This window comes from Myotis daubentonii, chromosome 2, assembly GCF_963259705.1.
Source record: "Myotis daubentonii chromosome 2, mMyoDau2.1, whole genome shotgun sequence".
Taxonomy (NCBI): domain Eukaryota; kingdom Metazoa; phylum Chordata; class Mammalia; order Chiroptera; family Vespertilionidae; genus Myotis; species Myotis daubentonii.
The window spans coordinates 16,485,723-16,505,640 of record NC_081841.1 but is presented as its reverse complement, the minus strand read 5'-3'; the positions used below and the strand labels follow the sequence as shown (position 1 = coordinate 16,505,640).

The 19,918-nt window shown below is 41.8% G+C and overlaps 1 protein-coding gene across 1 annotated transcript in view; it reads left to right on the top strand.

The window, feature by feature from the left end:
* SLC17A8 (solute carrier family 17 member 8) overlaps positions 1-18,624 on the top strand; it is a 32,599-nt gene extending 13,975 nt beyond the window's left edge. The window contains exons 4-12 of the mRNA XM_059681872.1: positions 230-344; positions 2,145-2,232; positions 5,079-5,165; positions 5,476-5,615; positions 6,062-6,211; positions 7,684-7,816; positions 10,132-10,242; positions 14,226-14,353; positions 16,300-18,624. Of these exons, the coding sequence (XP_059537855.1) occupies positions 230-344; positions 2,145-2,232; positions 5,079-5,165; positions 5,476-5,615; positions 6,062-6,211; positions 7,684-7,816; positions 10,132-10,242; positions 14,226-14,353; positions 16,300-16,644 (1,297 nt within the window). The 3' untranslated portion in view covers positions 16,645-18,624. The remainder of the gene's footprint in view (positions 1-229; positions 345-2,144; positions 2,233-5,078; positions 5,166-5,475; positions 5,616-6,061; positions 6,212-7,683; positions 7,817-10,131; positions 10,243-14,225; positions 14,354-16,299) is intronic.
* The last annotated feature ends 1,294 nt before the right edge of the window (positions 18,625-19,918 follow it).

The window sequence follows — 19,918 nt, the reverse complement described above, 5'->3', positions numbered from 1 at the left end:
TTGGGGAAATGCCATCAGCCATTCCCAGATTCAACCCTGCTGTCATGCTGGAATTGGCTTCCGGCAGCCCAGAGTCTAGTTTGGGACACACTAGACTGTAACACATCTATTTTTCTTTCTGTTAATTCCCATAGTGGTCCTCCATGAACTGATTTTTCGTTTCTGATGTTTAACTAAAGTGCCACATCCATGTGCAGGCCTGCCCAGTAACACTGTTTTGGTCCCTCAGGGTCTTTGGAGCCGCCATCTTCCTAACGTCCACCTTGAACATGTTCATTCCTTCTGCAGCCAGAGTGCATTATGGCTGCGTCATGTGTGTCAGGATTTTGCAAGGTCTAGTGGAGGTAGGAGATTCTTCCTCTCATAGTTTTCAATGTTTTGCTGGAGACAACATGGTCCTTTAGGAAAATCAGCTTCTGAAGGAAACTCCCTCTACTCAGTTTTCCTATCTTCCACCTTGTTTTGCTGTCTCAACTCACTGATTATGACTAACATTATGAACACTTTCATTTAAACACAATAAACGACCATTTCATAGAGTGTGGAATTTTAGATGAGTAAGGAATGATCCTGGAAATAACCTGATCCAACCCTTTTCGTTTAATAAATGATGAAACTGAAGGCCTAAACATAGCAAGGGCTCTTCCCACTGATGCAATTTAAGTGGATTTAGTAATAAATCTGTAAAGTTTTAAGAGTGTATCTTACCAAGAGATTTAACTTGATGAAGGAAGTAGCATGATATAGCCAGAAGACTTGGCCAACTCCTCAACTCTGCCATTATAGTGCAAAGGTAGCTGGAGCCAATGTTAACAAATGTTTCAAAAAACATAAAAACAAAGAAGCTCATCATAACAATTCTCTTTAAAAAAATTTAAATTCTTTATTGTTTAACATATTACATAAGTCTCCTTTTTCCCCCATTGACCTCTCCCCAGCCACCTCCCCCAGCACATCCCTACCCCCTCTGTGTCCATTGGTTATGCTCATATGCATGCATAGAAGTCCTTTGGTTGATCTCCTACCCCCCTCACCCCCCCACCTTCCCTCATAGGTTGGACAGTCCATAACAATTCTTTGAAATCAGGAGTATGAAGTGCTAGTTACTTATTTTCTGAGGCGTATTAGAATATATATATGCCACAATTATATTAAAAAATGTAGGTTGTTGTAGCACTAGCTCCACTAGTCCCAACTCTAGTCTTACTAGAAGGATATATACCACATTTCCAAAAATACTGGTTTGATGGGAAGAACATAATATTGCAGCCATGAAGACTAGAGTCTATTTACTTAATGGTTCTGAGCCTCAGATTCGGTATCTTGAAATGAGAGGATGTACCAGGTGATTATGGAAGTCCTTTCTTTCTTTCTTTCTTTCTTTCTTTCTTTCTTTCTTTCTTTCTTTCTTTCTTTCTTTCTTTCTTTCTCTTTTCTTTCTTTTTTTAAAGATTTGAGAGTAATCAAACATCATAGGTGGTAGTTAAAGCCATGGAAAAGTAGTTTTGTTTTTTTTTAAGGAGACTTTTAAAAAAAATTGATTTGAGAGATAGAGAGAGACATTGATTTGTTGTTCCACTTATTTATACATTCGTTAGCTCTTTCTTGTATGTGCCCTGATGGGGATCAAATCTGCAATCTTGGCATATTGGGGACGATGCTCTAACCAACTGAGCTACCTGTCCAGGGCTCAGAAGTCCCTTCCTTCCTTCCTTCCTTCCTTCCTTCCTTCCTTCCTTCCTTCCTTCCTTCCTTCCTTCCTTCCTTTCCTTCCTTCCTTCCTTCCTTCCTTCCTTCCTTCCTTCCTTCCTTCCTTCCTTCCTTCCTTCCTTCCTCTCTCTCTCTTCTTTCTTTCTTTCTTTCTTTCTTTCTTTCTTTCTTTCTTTCTTTCTGTCAAGTCCCTTTCTCTAGTGATATTTTGCATAATATGAAATATAAAGACCTCCTCCCCCATTCTCCACCATGCTTACCTTTGAATTGGTATTCAGATCTGTGCTGTCAGTCAGATAGCTGACACATGCAATTTGGTGTCTATGAATTGGGCTTTTATATTGTAGCCGTTATTAAAGAATCAGGATCCATATTTTAAAGACAATATGAAACTGGAGTCAAATCAAATAATCTATTTTCAACCATTTTGGCAGGGTGTGACCTACCCAGCCTGCCACGGGATGTGGAGTAAGTGGGCGCCACCTTTGGAGAGAAGCCGACTGGCCACGACTTCTTTTTGTGGTAAGTGTGTTAGGATCATAAGTTCCTTTTAGGTATCAATCAATACAGTTGTGAAATATATTAATATATATATATATATATATATATATATATATATATATATATATATATATATATTTTTAGCAGGGGAGGACCTAGGAAGACAAAAATGCCTTAGGTGGCAAAAGTCACAATGGGGCCTGGGCAGAATTAGGATCAGAATTTTTCAAGCTAACGTGCCTTTCCTAAGAGAAGCTAACCTGTGTTTATGCTAAAGGAGAAATAAAGCTTCCTCTTTATTTCTGTGAATATTTGTATTTCTCCCTTGTTCTTCCTCTTTACCTCCTTCAATCATCATCATCATCCCTGGCAGTCAGTGTGACATACTCACCAATGGGCCCATTTTGTGCCCAGTTTGGAACTGCAGGCACCACTGAGATGTCCTGTCATCTTTAGCTTCTCTTGTCTTCAGAAACCATTTCTGTCCTCTTGTTTGCCATCCAAGATCATTTCTACCCACACTGCTGACCTTATACTAACTCAAGTAGAATATACTCCCCCAGCCAATCTTGTGAATTGTCAGGTCCTGGACCTAATTTTCCTTTGATGGTTTACTTATGAGGCTTTGCATTTTGATTTGCCAGCAAAACAAGTATGACTAGTGCCACTCCTCATGCTCAGTGTCTTTCAGAAGAGGTTTGACTCTCACAGGAAGGTAGGTGATCAAAGTCACAGGCTTTATTACCTTTCCAGCTAAGGTGTGGCCTTGGTTTCGAAGAACGGCCAAGGCAAAATGGCATTAGGAGGAGACCCAGGCTTGGGGTCTAAAAGGTGCTTATACTTAAAAAAATATTGGAGTTAGAAGGGACTTTAGAAAACATCTAATTGTAGCCATTGTTAGAGAGGAAACAAAGGGTGAGGAAGGAAAAAAATATAAATTTTTACAACTAGTGAGGACAGAACTGGGGACCCTCCCATCCCAATGCAGCCATTCCCCACTCTCCACGCCATTCAGCAAGCCATTCAGCAAGCATTCGAGGGCTCCTCTGTCCTCTGTGGTGAGCGCACCGATGGGTGGAGGCATAGCCAGCTCCCCTGCAATAAGGGTAAAGTGCCTATTGGGGTGTGCTAGGGGCTGTGGGTCAGGGTGATAGGAGCTTACATGCAGCCATGTCCGGAAGGATGAGGGAGAGTTTGTTTAGTAGACAGGGAAGAAAAACAGCGTCAAGTTATAAAATTCCCTGGATGAAATAATGCTTCTTACTATGAGGAATTACAGGGCATTTCTGAGTCGGGGAGGAAGGCCTGAATTATTAAGTAGCTCAGGGTAAAGGCTTTGGATTCCCACAAACCTGGGTTGCTGTCACTGACACCTGTGCAACCTCACGCAACCTACCTCCCTCCTCCAGCCTTAGTTTCCTTCTTGTAAAATGGGGGTGATATTGGTACCACCGTTGTCGGGTTGAAAAGAGGGTTAAATAAAATCACGGGTTCAGAATACTGAGCATCTCGCTGGGCACACAGACAGCACCCAGTGCATCTTAGTTGCTGGTCATCCCCTGACCCTCCCTGTCCAAGCATTTCTCTGCATCAGCTAAATAGGAGCCTCCACCCCCACCCCCAGGGTACTGGGCCTTTTCCACACACACAGCGGAGTCAGGTGCAGCTCTTTCTGGGATGCCCAGGGATGCTTCCCTTATTGCTTTGAGGAGGTCTGAGGCAAGAGAAAAAAGTGTGCTGTCATTCTGGACATGACAGAGCAGTTTTATTTGGTGTTAATGCAGCACTATGACTTACCAAACATCTCCACGTACATGGTTCATTTTCTCCCCAAGTCAGCCGCGTGATGTAGAGATTTCTCCCATCTTCTGTCTGAGGAAAATGGTTCAGAGGGATGGAGAGACCTCCTCAGTGCCATGATGTCCAGATCTGGGATTCGGGGTTGGGCCTTTCACAGCCAGCCTGACCCAGCTTGGAAAGATGGGATTTCACCTCCTCCTAAACCCCCATCGCCTGAGGTCTTCCTCAGCATTGCCCTCTGGGATACAGAATTGCCTTTCGCTGCTCACTTCTTCTGAAGCAAGATATTTTTTCGTTCACGACCCAGAGGGAATTTCAGGTAGCTATTTCTTTTATTCAGTTAGTATTTATTGGGAGTTTGCAGGGCTCATGTTTCTCCAGCAGATGTTAGGGAGCTGCAGGAGATAGCGGAGGCCAGGGCACTGCCTCTGCCCTCATTATCTTGTCTAGACAAGATAAACATCCACACACAGGTAAGTATTTACCAGGTGAAGGATTTACAGAGCAAGAAATAAACCTAAAAATGGACTCATCCAGGAGGTGGGTGGAGACAGCATCCATGCTGCGCATCCTGCCATTAAACTGTTTCCTGATTTAAAAAAAAAATTAAGACTCTAAAAAATCATGATCCTTGAGTAGTTTGCGGTCCCTTATTTAAAGACGTGGGCGATAATCCCTCTCAACTGTGAGCTCTGGAAGGCAGATCCATTTTTCTTCGCTTGCTTTCTTCAGCACCCAATATTATGCCTGGTTGAATTTTTCTTAAGTTCCCTCAGGTTTTTTCTCACCTCTTTATTCCATCCTGTCATCAGTTCCGCATTGCTGTGCCTGAGCAATCTTTATCTAATTTCTCCATGGCCCCTGGGCGAAGGTCAAGGGCATCCATCCGTGTGACCTTTCTCTCCTGGGAGCCCTGGGCTACGGCACGCTGGGAGTTGCCTGTCCCTCTGCACGGAGGCCTTCTGACTCCTGCTCAGTTTGGTTCATCCTCAACCACATGAACTCCAAAAGGGTTGAGAGGGCCTGCATGAGATCGCTAAGTATCCCTCCATCTTTTCTCGTTCTAGGTTCCTATGCGGGGGCAGTGATCGCCATGCCCCTGGCGGGGGTGTTGGTACAGTACATTGGCTGGGCCTCCGTCTTTTATATTTATGGTGAGTGATTTGACTTCATGAGTTCCCATGGGTGACTCATAGAGATGGTATTTTACTGTGTAATGGGATAGACTGAGAGTTTACGATATGATATCAAGGAATACTCGACTACCTAGGACTCATTTAACATTTATAGTAAACCTGAGTTTCTTGCTTCAAATACCAGTAAATAACAACAAAGTACTTACTCCTAACTGAACATAATACTGTTTGGGAATATTTTGAAAATGGGAAAATTTAGAGATGGAAGAGAATGTGACCATATCATCAAACCTTTGGTTTTTTTAACTGTTTTAACCTTTTGTTTTAGGTATGTTTGGCATTATTTGGTACATGTTTTGGCTGTTGCAGGCCTATGAGTGCCCGGCAGCTCACCCAACAATATCCCAGGAGGAGAGAACCTACATAGAGACAAGTATTGGAGAAGGAGCCAACGTGGTTAGCCTAAGTGTAAGTCTCGATGGATAGATGAAGACTTGCCTCTCTCTTCTCTATGAGTATTTCTTTTAGTGATTGTGTTGTCCTTTTAAGAAAAATAACATATCAACTGATGGTTGCTCGGTGGTGGGGGGTGGGGGTTTGAGGGACTGGATGGAAAAGATGAAGGGATTAAAAAGTACAAATTGGTAGTTACAAAATAGTCATGGGGATGTAAAATACAGCATAGAAAATATAGTCAATAATATTGTAATAATTAGGTATGGTGCTGGTTGGGTATGAGACTAATTAGGGGAGCATTTTGCAAATTATATAAATGTCTAACTCTTATGCTGTAGCCATGAAACCAATATAATATAATATTGAATATCAGCTGTAATTGATAAATAAAAGAAGAAAAGTGACATGTCAATATATTTCCCTAAATATAAAAATCTCATGGTATTTTTACTTTCTAGAAATTTAATACACCATGGAAAAAATTTTTCACATCATTGCCAGTGTATGCAATCATTGTGGCAAATTTTTGCAGAAGCTGGACCTTTTATTTGCTGTTAATAAGTCAGCCTGCTTATTTTGAAGAGGTCTTTGGATTTGCAATAAGCAAGGTAAACACATAGACGCTTCAAATGTTCTCGAACTTTAAATCTCTTGCTTCTACTGAGAAAATCTTTGCATGGTAAAGTAATTAAATTGCTTATCATAATTTATAACAGTTGTATGATACCTAATGCCCTGGAAGTCAGACAAGTCATACATTCTGTGCATCGTATATGTAGTTATTTAATCTTCATAGCAAGGATCAGAGCTGTGGCAAGCTGCTTTTAAAGCTTATTTTGCAGACCATTCCTATCTTCATTATGGTGGTTATGATAATAATGACCAAGGCCTTGTTTACAAGCTGTTTTAAATGTTTCCCAGTCATTAGGTTGCCTGTTTTTCATGGAGGAAGGGTATGAATGGTGAAACTTAAACCATCATCATAAAAGAATTGTTATAATACTAGTATATGGTGATGGGAGAACATTTGACTGTGCAATATACAGATCTTGTAATATAGAAATCTACACCTGAAAACTATCTATACTAATAAAAGGGGAATATGCTAATTAGGGCAGATGTCTTCTGGACAACCTTCCAGACGTCCTTTGGACAAAGCTGCAGTGGCTGTGAGAGCCGAGGCTCAGGCAGCCATGGGCAGCTGCGAAGGGCCCAGGCTCAGGCTGGCAATGGCAGCAGCAGCAGGGTAATGGGGGCGGCACCTTCCCCTAATCTGCCAGGTTGCCTCCTGCAGAGGGAGGCAGAGGCAGTTAGGGGTGATCAGGCTGGCAGGGGAGCAAGTTAGGGTTGATCAGGCCAGCAGGGGGGCAAGGTAGGGTTGATCAGGCCTGCAGGGGCCAAGGTAGGAGTAATCAGGCCGGCAGGGGAGCAAGTTAGCGTCAATCAGGCTGGCAGGCAGAGAGGGGTTAAGGGTGATTAGGCAGGCAGGCAGGTGAGCGGTTAGGAGACAGTGGTCCCGGATTGCAAAAGGGAAGTCAACTGCTGGTTTAGGCCCCCCACCCCCTGCACAAATTTCATGCACCGGGCCTCTAGTATGATCATAATAACCAAAGTCACCCCAATAAATTTAATAAAAAGGGAAAAAAAGGAATTAAGCCCCCTTCCTACAAGGGAAGAATAGCAGCCTAGTAGGGATAGATGTCTGTGTAGCTCCAGGTACTGTCTGAGGTGACCAGGGAAGAGCTAGGTAGGTGCCATCATGAACATTCACTCTGTGTCAAGTGTTTAACTACCATATACCAGGCCTTATGCTGGGTGGTGGGGTCTCTATGATGTATAACAGTCACTTCTGCCCTTAGGAGCTTCCAATCTGCTGGAGGAGACAATTAGGCCTACTCTTATCATCATTCACTCATTCATTGTTTATTTATTTCAGAATTCAGGCCTACCTGGGTCCCATTTAAGCAGATGATTAAATTTAGTGGTGATGGTGGTAGGCAGGGTAGCTGGTGGGAACAGGGAATCAGTACATCTGGAGAAAGCAGCTAAAAATAGCTCATTGGTTTTCCTTTCCATCCAGGTGGGGCTCTTGTCGGCACTCCCACACATGGTTATGACCATCATTGTGCCTGTTGGAGGACAACTGGCAGATTATTTAAGAAGCAGACAAATTTTGACCACAACTGCTGTCAGAAAAATCATGAACTGCGGAGGTACGATGGGTTTCATAAGTGGTTTAAGCAGCTTTTCTAGAAAGAGATGACATTGAACTGCAGAGTATATCTTGGAGGTTATGTCTAATCACTGGAAAGGATGTTAAAAGCCCCTAAGTCCATCCCCCAGCAGGTACTGTACTATATATACAGTACCTTTCCTGGAAAATATCACAGTTTAGTTGAGGAGGCAGAGACACAGATGAAAACTCATACCAGGCAATGTTGAAAAGTTCTATGAGTAAGAAGAAGGAGGTGTCAGCTTCACTGGGGGGTGAGGGCAGGGTTGTCAGGAAAGCTTTCTAGAGGAAGTAATATTTGAACTGGACTTTAAAGGATACGATTTCTCCAGAAAAAGAGAAATAAGTGGTGGGAGAAGAGTATCCCAGGTGAAGGAACAGTGGGTGAAAATGCATTGGATGCCTGGGCTTTGCATTGGAGTATAGGCATAAACAGTGTCGCCTCTAGGAAATAGCAGAAAGCGCTGTGGGACTACAGCAGAGGGTGCTATATGGGCTCAGTGGTGAGCTGGAAGGTGCGGGCTAGCAGAGGATGAGACAGGGACAGCAGGAGGGACTTATCAAATAACACTATATTACTACTGTGGACCCTTGACAACAGTTTTCAGTAAAGGGACAACTGGTTAGACCTGTGGTTTAGAAAGAGTGATGTGGAAGATGGAGCAGAGGAGGAAGGGATGGGAAGACCAGTAAAGAGGCTATTGAAGTTGTCCAGGTGAGCGGTGATGGGGACCAGGCCTAGGACAGCAGCAGAGGAGGAGAGGGCGAGGTTGGTTTTGACAGATATTTCTGAGACTGACCCCACAGATTCTTATGGAAACGCCAAGAAAGAGGGAGATTTTGAGATTTCTGTGTTGGATTTTTGGTTACCATGTTTTGAGTGGTGCCCATGTACCAGGGACTGCGCTCACTACCTTAAATACCCAATTTCATTCAATCTTCCGGTGCCTGGTAAGGTTGTGTTATCATCTCCCCCTTTTTTTGGATAAGGAATCTGAGAGGTGAAGTCACTTGTCCAAGGTCGCATAATGGGTGGTTTTGAGATGAAATCTGAACCCAGCCCTGTCTGACTCTAAGTCTGGGTTCTAAACATAGGTGGATAGAAGATTAATTTAGAGCAGAAGAAAGAGCATAGCAGTGGTGGATTGCTTTGTTGGTTTATGAGTAAGAAATAGGAGAACAGGACTTGACTTGGGGATGTTGGCTTTGAAGGACCCATGGACAGTCTTGTGGAGATGTCTGGAATAAGCAGTCTTGAGAATGATGTATCCTTGTCTCCCATTTCCTAGGGCATGTTTATACCGGAAATGGTACTTAAGTCACCATTCTTCTGTCTGCTGTTGGCTGAGTGTGTGTGTGTGTGTGTGTGTGTGTGTGTGTGTGTGTGTTTGGATTATCAGAGGAGCATCTTCAGAATTTCCTAGTCCTTTTTTGCTATGCTGGAGTCATTTATCCTGAATGACAAGCACAGAAAGCACTTCTATCTCACTGTATTTTCTGTGTGAATATCACATGACTTTTGAGGCCCCGAGTTTGGTGAACTGAAAGGGAAGACTTTCGCTTTATGCTTTTTGTTTCAGCTATTCTCTATAGAAGGTCACTTTTGGCAATAAATATTAAAGTGTGGTCATTTTATTTTTCTGTGAGAGGCCATGACATGTAAACAAAGGAGACTCACTCAGAGTATAAAGGAGAGTTTTAGTATTAGAATTTGCAGGGGCAACTGCCCATGAAGCAACTGATGATAAGCATCCCTAATCCCAGGGGCTTCATTGGAATCTGCTGGACCGTTTAGTGTTCAAGGTGCACCAGGAGAATGTCAGAAGGCTCACAGAACACCTGGGCAACAGTAGCATAGTCACCTGGGCAACAGAAGCATAGTCACCTGGGTAACAGAAGCATAGTCACCTGGGCAACAGTAGCATAGTCACCTGGGTAACAGAAGCATAGTCACCTGGGTAACAGTAGCATAGTCACCTGGGCAACAGAAGCATAGTCACCTGGGTAACAGTAGCATAGTCACCTGGGCAACAGCATAGTCACCTGGGCAACAGTAGCATAGTCACCTGGGCAACAGCATAGTCACCTGGGTAACAGTACCATAGTCACCTGGGCAACAGTAGCATAGTCATGTAATCAAGAAACACCTGGGTAGTATTTATAAGCACTGCCAGAATGCATGTGCTAAACATTAGGTCCATGGAAATATTAATAGATTCTTATTTAGTAAGTTCATGAACTTGGGCTGAGTGACATGACAATGACATTTCCCCCCCTTGGTTTTTCCATTCGCAGGTTTTGGCATGGAGGCAACCTTACTCCTGGTGGTTGGCTTTTCCCATACCAAAGGGGTGGCTATCTCCTTTCTGGTGCTGGCTGTGGGGTTTAGTGGCTTTGCTATTTCAGGTAAAGTGTCTTTTGGATGTCCAAATCTTTTCTATAGATCCAGAAAGTCTTAGGAGGAAGGAAGGAAAACTATAATGGGTCCTCTTCCTTGAGTAGGCAGGCCATTGCCAAGGAGCAGGACCTCTGGCTAGAGAATGTCACCTATTGGCAATGACTGTGAGATCACTGAGGACTGGGCTGAGGAGCCCTGTGCAGTTAGAATTGTCCCCAGTTTCTCTCTCTTGGAAAAAGACACAAAGTGCAGGCGACCCCTGAGGCATGGGCAGAGGCCCAAGCACGTGCCCTGGTTGAAGTGGCACCTTCATTCTCCCAAGCCAGGTCACGCTACCTACCAGAGGCTCTTGCCGCCTTTTCAACCCTCACTTCCAACTAGAGATCTGCTAACATCGGCTCGGTTGACATCTAGTCCTGCAATCAGAGACTTTTAGATGGCAAAGCTTCTCTAGATTTTGTCTACTCTGTGACCTTCATTTTCCAAACTAGGAAATGCAGGTGCAGAGAAGTGACTTTCGGAACAGGTTGGGACAGATAGTAAGAATAATGACGGTCACAGTGAGAGCTGATGGCGAGAGCTAATGGCGATCAAGTGCACTCTGTGTCAGACTACTCAAAGCCCTGTGTGTGCATCAATCCTTGTAGTTCTCAGCTCCCCGGGGGGCTGTCAGCACCCCGTTTATAGGAGCAGGATGCAGTCTACTGCGTGGGAGAGGTCCTAGTGCTGCCGTATCATGTCTTACAGATTTCAGAAGCTCCCATGCAAAACTGGGTGAAAAGTAAAATTCAATTGTTCTTGTGCCTTTAAAACATACCATACTACTAGAAGCCATCACTTACAGAGCACCTTACATAAATTGCTTGTGTCTTACGACATTGGGAAACAAACAGTAATATCACTGTTTTACTCATGAGGTACCTAAAGTCAGAAAAATTGGGTACTTTCCTGTGATCACACAATCGGTGGCAAAGGAAGAACTGAGGGGCGGTTCTGCCTGGCACCAGGTCTGGGCTCTTCCCAGCATTCCAGGCGGCTGGAAGGATCAGAGTGGTAACATCCCAGAACAGAAAAATATGGAACCTCTGGTTTAAACTACCCTAAAGTAGGGGCTTGACCGTATCAAAATAAGTAGATCTGGTGAATAGTTAACTTAGGGAAAAACGTCTACTTTAAAAGTAGCTTGCAGCTGAGAACTTGGGTTTGGAGATATATAGACCTGGGTTTGAGTCCTCTCTTTATGGCTTACTATTTATGAAAGAAAAATTTGCTAAGTTATTAAATTCTCAAGCCTCAATTGTTTCTATTAGAGACTGGAAAGATGTAATGGCAACCTCACAAGGGCTGTTGAGAGATCTCAATGAACTGATTCATGCATTTACTCACACGTCCCGTGAGCCAGGCACTGTGCATTGAAAAAAAAATCAAAGAATCTATTCTCATAAAGTTTACATTCTAGTGGAAATAAAGCATTAGAAGCCCTTAGCCTGGTATGAGAGGCATAACAAAATTAATATGTATTTACTATTATTGTTCAGTTATTATTCACGATGGCCCAGTCCTTCTCCCACTTCAATGTGCACACAACTCACCCTAGGATCTTGCAAAATGCAGGTTCTGGTTCAGCATGTCCAGGGCGGGGCCTCAGATTCTGCATTTATAATAAGCTCCTCAGCAAAGCTGCTGCTGCTGCTCAGTGGTCCACACGCTGAGTAGCAAGGACAGAGCAATCCTTGTCTGACCTGACAGTGATACGATGGGAGGGGCTGTGGCCATGGGGGCGACAGTTCCTCGGGATCTGCTACCTGCCAACTTCATAAGGAGTTAATAGAGAGGCCAAGGAAGACCGGCACAATTTAGGAGCTGATTATAGATGAGCGTCGAGACTGTGACATTGAAAGAGTCAAGGGGTGGGTGATGCCTGTTTTGAGAAATGTCCTACGTAGAGAAGACAGACTCTCCCAGCTTGGATGCCAACAAAAATATTTTCATATGCTACAAAAAAACACCACACACACAAAACTGAGTTTCTCGGTGATTTCCCCCCCCCCCTGAACACCAGGATTATGCAGCTAGAAACCTAATCTTTAATTGAACCTTATCTTTAGCTGAACACAGATGCCTGGGCTTTGCATTGGAATATAATGCCCGACAATCACATTAATTGCTTCTTATCTCTGGGTTCTTTTCTAATAAGTGTTTATCACATTGAAATCAACAGCAAGATTAATTAATTTTGCAGCTGTTTCATATTCGAATTGTCTGCCATGTTGATCTGAAAGAGATGACATGTTTATTACAAAAGAAAAGGTTTTCTCAAAAATTTTCCTGAATGGAAGTAGGAAAAAGCAACCAGCCAATGTGCCAGATTAGGACAAACAATTTTAGATCCTATTTTCAGGTTCTTTGCACAGAATAGAGAATTTAAAAGCAAAGCAATACCCAAAAAATGAATAAATAGAAATTACAACCTCCTGCTGTCATGTCATGGCTCAAATTGGCAATTAATTAAATAATGATTTATTGAGTGCCTACTGTGTGTCAGACACTTTGCCAGTTCAGATATTAAAATAGAAACAAGATAGATGGATAACCAACCAAAAAAACCATATATGTGCTAGTTTCTACCTCTATGTGCCATGTAATGAACATACATTACTTAAGTGAATTGTTACAACAATTGTATAAGAATTATGATGCCAGTTTATAGATGAAGAAGTGGAATTCAGAAAGTTTAAATCCTTTGTCCAGGTTTGCATCTCAATTAAGCTATCAGAGGCAGGCCTGTCGGACTCTAAAATGCACCGTTGGGCAATATTAGTAGAGTTGGTTCTTAGGGCCTGAAGCTGCCCCTTTCGCAGCCTGGCTCTTCCCCTGCCGCCACTCCTCCCCATTTCCACTCACTCTTTTCTCCTGACGAACAGGTGAATAGTGAGGTATTGGCAAGTTATCATTTTACCACTCCCTGCAGCAGCATCTTTTGATCAAAGAGAGGAGATGCTTAGCAACATCATAGCAGGAGTAGTACTGGTAATGGTAGTGGTAGTTAGTGGTGTTAGTGGTAGTGAGTGGTAGTTAGTGGTAGTTAGTGGTGGTTAGTGGTAGTTAGTGGTAGTAGTGGTGTTAGTGGTAGTTAGTGGTAGTTAGTGGTGGTTAGTGTAGCAGCAGTGGTAGTTAGTGGTGGTTAGTGGTAGTAGTGCTAGTTAGTGGTAGTATTGATAGTTGTGGTAGTGGTAGTAGTAGTTAATGGTGGTTAGTGGTGGCTTGTGGTAGTTAGCAGGGCTTAGCTTTTTGCCATGGGATATTACACATACATACTTCACCTGGGTCTCATATTACAGCATCTTTATGACTTAAGTAGTAATAATACCCCATATCAGAGATGAGGTAACAAAGGTCTAAAATGACTTAAATGTTAGAAATAAGATTAAAATCTAGATTTATGGACTCGAAATCAGGTATTATACGGAAGTGTTTTGTAAATTACAGGGAATTCTGCCAATGTCTCTGCAGTTGTATTCCTTAAAAAGTACCTTAGCCAGGATGCCATTTGGCCACTAAGGCAGACCTCCCTAGGGTGGCCTATTGGGAGTGAGGGGAGGGCTGGAAGGGAGGATGTTATGAGGCAGGGTTTGATTCTCATCACACCAAATGTGATTGTGTGATTGTTTACTCTGAATAAATGTGACCCAGGCTTTCTGCTTTTCAGTATTGGAAACACCATTATTTTGGAGTTCTGAACCTAAAAGGCACAGGTGCCTTAATTTTCTCTATGGAGAGTCCATGCAGACATTGCTAATCAATCACAGCACACTTTCCTCTAGGTGCAGACACAGCCTGACAGTCCTCAGCCCAGCCCTCTCTGTGCAGGTACCCGTTAGTCTTATGCTAGAAGAAACCACTAGATTGATGAGAGTTGGGGGGAAACTAGGTAGTTTCCAAAATGTATTTGGGATTCTGGTCTTTGATTTTGAGGTTTGCTTCACTGTAGGTTTTAATGTCAACCACCTGGACATTGCCCCCCGTTATGCCAGCATTCTCATGGGCATCTCCAACGGAGTGGGAACCCTCTCTGGAATGGTCTGTCCCCTCATTGTTGGTGCAATGACCAAGCACAAGGTAATGGCCTCCTTTTGGGCTGTGAGGATCAGAGGACTGAAATATTGCACAAACTTGTGATTTCAAAGCCCTACCCCAGCCTGTAAATGTGTATGTCCTTGACCTTGGCTGAGTCATTTGAACTTATCTTATTTTTCATCTCTCTTTCTTCATCTCTTCATCTCCCCCCTTTATTTCTCCCTCCATCCCTTCCTTCCATTCTTCCTTCCTCACCTCTCCTCCTCCTCCCCTTCCTCCCCCCTCTTCTTTCACTTATTGTTTATTGATGGCAACAGGACTGATTAATTTTGATTCCATGTTTCAATTTCTCAACTGACAAATAAAAGGTGTGTGTGTAGTGGGGACAAGTACCATAAAGACTGTTTAGAGACAGGAAGAAACTGAGGCAATCAACTCAGGATGAATAAATTACTCAAGATTGTTTTATGATTCTAAGTAATTCAACTTTATAGCCCATTTCCATCTATTGCTTAACATGTTCCAGCATAAAAATAGTGCTGTTATATTTCCTTATTATACAGAAAATAAATAAGACATTAATGACCCGTCCTAAGAAGGGTATGGCACTCGGTCAGTACTGAGCTTTTCTGCATTTAGACCAGGGAGGAGGAGCCCAGATCCATGCAGAGTTCAGCCACAGGCCACACGGCTTCTTAATCTCTGTCACTGAAGAGGCTTCAGGATTCTGCTTTCTACAAATAAGAATTTTTGAAACTATGTTGTTTTTACCCTACTATTTTTTAAAAATAGTTCTTTGTTGTTGAAAGTATTACACATGTCCCCCTTTTCCTCCTATTGACCCCTTCTAGCCCGCCTCAGGCCTTCGCCACCCTATTGTCTGTGTTCATGGGTTATGCATATTTTTTTTAACTTGGATTGCCTATTGCAAATACAACTTCAGAAAGTCGTTCAGCTTCTGGGAGAAAAAAGCGTGGGCAATTTTTCTTATTTCTTTTTACTAGTAAATAGATTTTTATTGATTTCAGAGAGGAAGAGAGAGGTAGAGAGAGATAGAAACATCAATGATGAGAGAGAATCATTGATCAGCTGCCTCCTGCATGCCCCACACTGGGGATCAAGGCCACCACAACCCAGGCATGTGCCCTGACCGGGAATCAAATCGTGACTTCCTGGTCAACCCTCAACCACTGAGCCATGACACTGGGCAATGTTCCTTATTTGTTGATAGAAAAGAAAGGTGGGATTTGGAGATTATTACAGTCAGTTTCCCTCTCTGTTAGTGAGATGATAAGATTGATAACATGCGTACGAAATCTCAGTCACTATCTTCCCTTAACTTTAAACACAAATACCCATTATTTTTGATATGGTATTTTACACAGAAAATATAATTATAAATAAGCTATTGACAGTGAAGACTGAGTATTTTCTTTTTTAAAAATATATATTTTATTAATTTTGTACAGAGAGGAAGGGAGAGGAATAGAGAGTTAGAAACATCGATCAGCTGCCTCCTGCACACCTCCTACTGGGGATGTGCCCGCAACCAAGGTACATGCCCTTGACCAGAATCGGGACCCTTCAGTCCGCAGGCCGACGCTCTATCCACTGAGCCAAACCGGTTAGGGCAAGACTGAGTATTTTCATGGCTCAAATGGAAATTTTTTTTGAGACCTCTGATATTAAAATGGTGGGTTCCGAAAGCAAGTTTCATTTAACCTACTAGCTGAGTGGAAACCTCTTTTGTATATTCAGAGAGCTGTATTTTACATGATGCTTATTTTGTAAAGTATTGTTTTAAATTAAAAAAATGCATATTCATTGTAGTCATAACTTTCATTTCTCAAACACTCATGCTTCTGACGGCTTCCCAGGAGCACAACATTACCTTTGGGGTGACCGGTGCTTTTGTCCAGAGCATCCTGTTCATCTCTCTCTCTCTCTTTTTCTTGTTAAAATAATGATCAGTACTGTTTCCTGTTTAGACCCGTGAGGAATGGCAGAATGTGTTCCTCATCGCTGCCCTGGTGCACTACAGTGGCGTGATCTTCTATGGGGTCTTTGCTTCGGGGGAGAAACAGGAGTGGGCCGACCCTGAGAACCTCTCCGAGGAGAAGTGTGGAATCATCGACCAAGACGAATTAGCCGAGGAGATAGAACTCAACCATGAGAGTCTTGCAAGTCCCAGAAAGAAGATGTCATATGGAGCCACCACCCAGAATTGTGAAATCCAGAGGAAGGAATGGAGAGGGCAGGGGGGAGTGACCCTTGATGAGGGAGAGCTGACATCGTACCAGAATGAAGAGGGAAGCTTCTCAGATACAGCCTAATGTCTGAGGGGCACTTCTGTCCTCCCCTCACCTTAGAACCAGAAAGTATCCATATCTATTGCCATCCCCGTAGCCCAGCTTGCCAGGGGGTTAAATATGGGGACCCTGGAGGTGGGGGAGGGGGAGAGAAGATTTAATCAGCAATAGAGAAAAGAGATATTATCTTGCAATGACATTCATGGGTATGGAATTTGTGCTAAGTTGACAAAATAGGTATATTTATATATATAGTTTGTTTTTTTTTTAAAAGAAAATGGGCCCTTGCTGGTTTGGCTCAGTGGATAGAGCATCAACCTGAGGACTGAAGGGTCCTGGGTTTGATTCCGGTCAAGGCACATGCCCAGGCTGCAGGCTTGGTCCCCAATAGGGGGCACGCAGGAGGCAGCTGATCAATGATTCTCTCAGCATTGATGTTTCTCTCTCTCTCCCTCTTCCTTTCTCTCTGAAATAATAAATTTAAAAAAGAAAATGGGAGGAAACGGGGATATTTGGCCTGGAGGAGAGAAAACAGTAGCTGCCACTGCATTTCTGAGAGCAGCCATGCAGAGGAGGTTTCCTAACCCTAAGCAAGGCTGTGCTCAGGGAGGCCCTGTGTTGTGCCGGGTGCTTTAGAACATCCTCATTGAATCTGCACACCCACAATGACATACAGTTCTTATCCCCATTTTACAACTAAGGAAGCTGGAGATTGACTGGCCCAAAGCCATTCTGCCAGGGCCAGTGCTGAGGTTGGTGGGGTCCAAAATAGGTATTAGTTTTGGGGAAGAAGGTTTCACCTTAGGGTAGGAAAGACAGTTTTAATAATGAAAACAATGCAGTGGGCTGTCTTGTGCATAACTTCGTCTTTTGGCTGGTGCAGGGGATGGGAAGCATTTGGGTTAATGTGGCAGAGCATTCACATGTTGGATGAGGGGCTGTGACCTAAAAAGTCAAATGATTCTGTGAATTCATAGTTTTATAAAAAAATAATAAGGGTCACAGACTATGGGAGAGATTAAAATGGTTTTAAAAAAGAAAAGGCTATGTAAGATAGTAAATTTCCAGGAATCTCTAATCAAAAATGGCAAAGAAGAGGTAAACAAAAGCTTGGCTATTAAATTTCAACCCTTCATAATATCAAGAATGTTGTTAAGTAATGTCCCAAATTACTTATAAATCATTAAGACATTCAGTAATTTAAAAAATCAGATCATGCATTTCATTAGGTGAAATTTTCTTGAAAAAAATGTCTGTTTAAAAAAATGTATGTCTTTAGCCATTTCTGCTGGTGATATTAGAAAGTTTGACTAAGTTATACAAAATTATGATTGAGGTATTCTTAATGACTATTTGGAATGATATTCAGGGGAAATGATAATATGGTAGTAGTTATACAGGGAAATACTAGAATGAAAACATCTGGGACAATAAGACCTAGTGTTGAAAATTTTATATTTGATTTGCATAAGGCAATAACATGGATACTCTTCAGATATATTTTAAAATTTAATGTATTTTAAATTTTAATGTTGGCATGTAAAGAATTGTTTGAAAATACAATTATTTTCCTGTTCATTGTTTTTGAAAATTTTATTTATACTTTCAGAAGAAAAATATAATATTGTGGAAAATACATTTGCATGTAGTTTATTATTGTAAATATATATATTTATTTCTGGTCCCCAATTGTACCAGCAGAGTTGAGTTAAAAAAAAAGAATTGCCTAATCTCCATTAAATAATATTCTTTATATCATTAGTATATAACTTATATTATCATCTGTCTTTAAATATCTTTAATGAGTGAACTCATGTAAGTCCCTTAGAATAGCTTCTGGCATGTAGAAAGTGCTAAATAAACATTAGCCATTATCATTGTCATCTTTTAACCTTTTGGGAACTTTCAGTTGAAAAGAAAGCATGCTATGTTATTTTCATCCATTAGCCACAGAATTTATTGTGAAAGTCGTGCTGTTTTCTAAGTAAAAAGAAAAAGAGAGAACTTTATGGTACCCAGTGTTTTCCTTTTCTTCTGTTAATAAAGTCAAATAACTATTTAAAAAAAAAACTCATGATAATCCTTAAGGTAATATTGTAAATTGTGACACCAGTTGTATTTGCTCCATCATTTAAAGTCAGTGTCTTATGCAGAAATTTCACATTTTGGTAAATCAAAGCATTTAGGGTACCTGTAACTTGCCTTTGTAGTATTAAAAATAATGGAGCCCTGGATCATGGTGTTATAACTAAACAGTACATTATTTTGTTGTGAGGGGTGTTGTGAAGGTTGCCTTGAACGGATAATTATAATGAACACCAGGCAGATGCAGTTTGCAAGTCATTGTATGTTTTGGTGTAAATATCCATTTGTAGGTCGAGCCTTGGAGGCAAACCATGGATTGGAGAAGGAGGAAAGGAGGCCTCTAAGGGTGCTAGATTCTTGAGGCAAAAAGGTTTAACTAGTTCTTTTTAAAGATTGAAAGTTTTGGAGACTCCTGAACACAACAAGAATAAGAACAATTACTCAAGAAATAATGGCACATTTGTTATCCCTGCCTAGATGTTAAATTCAACAGGTAAAACTTGAAACCTGCTATTTCTACTTCACACTGACTCCTCCCAACCCCAACAAACCCGTTCTTCCTTTTCTGTTTTTAGCTCAGGAAATTGCAGTACTCTTTTGCTGGAGTCAGAATTGTTGACTTATTTTAAAAAGTAGCCCTTTCTTTACTGCCACGTCCATTTAATTCAATCTGTGGCTCAATGTCTTACATCAACTGTGGAAATGTTTAAACCATGGTCTCTCATGATACTGCTTTTGCTATGTTCTCTCTCTATGTTCTTTCCAGGACTCCAGTTAAATGGGTGCAGGACTGTGTGTAGGATGCCGACTATCTCTTCTGTATTTTCCAGCCTTTTGCCTCTTTCTGTGTCATTCTGAACATCTTCTTCTGACTTATTTTTGAGTTCTTTATTTTTCTCTTCATCTATTCCAGTAAAAAAATTCATCCATTGTGCACTTAATTTTAGTTATTGTTTTTTTTAGTTTTAGAACATTTATTGGTTCTTTTTCAATTCTGCTATGTCTTGTAAAAAACATTTCTAGTTCTCTGTTGAAATTTTTAATTCCATTCCCCCCCCGCCCCCCCGCCACCCCCGGAACATAATAAACTACATATTTTAAAGCCTGATCAGTGCCACTATCTGGAGACCACGTAATTTTATTTTCTGCTCATTTTGGTGATTTTTAAAAATATATATATTTTATTGATTTTTTACAGAGAGGAAGGGAGAGG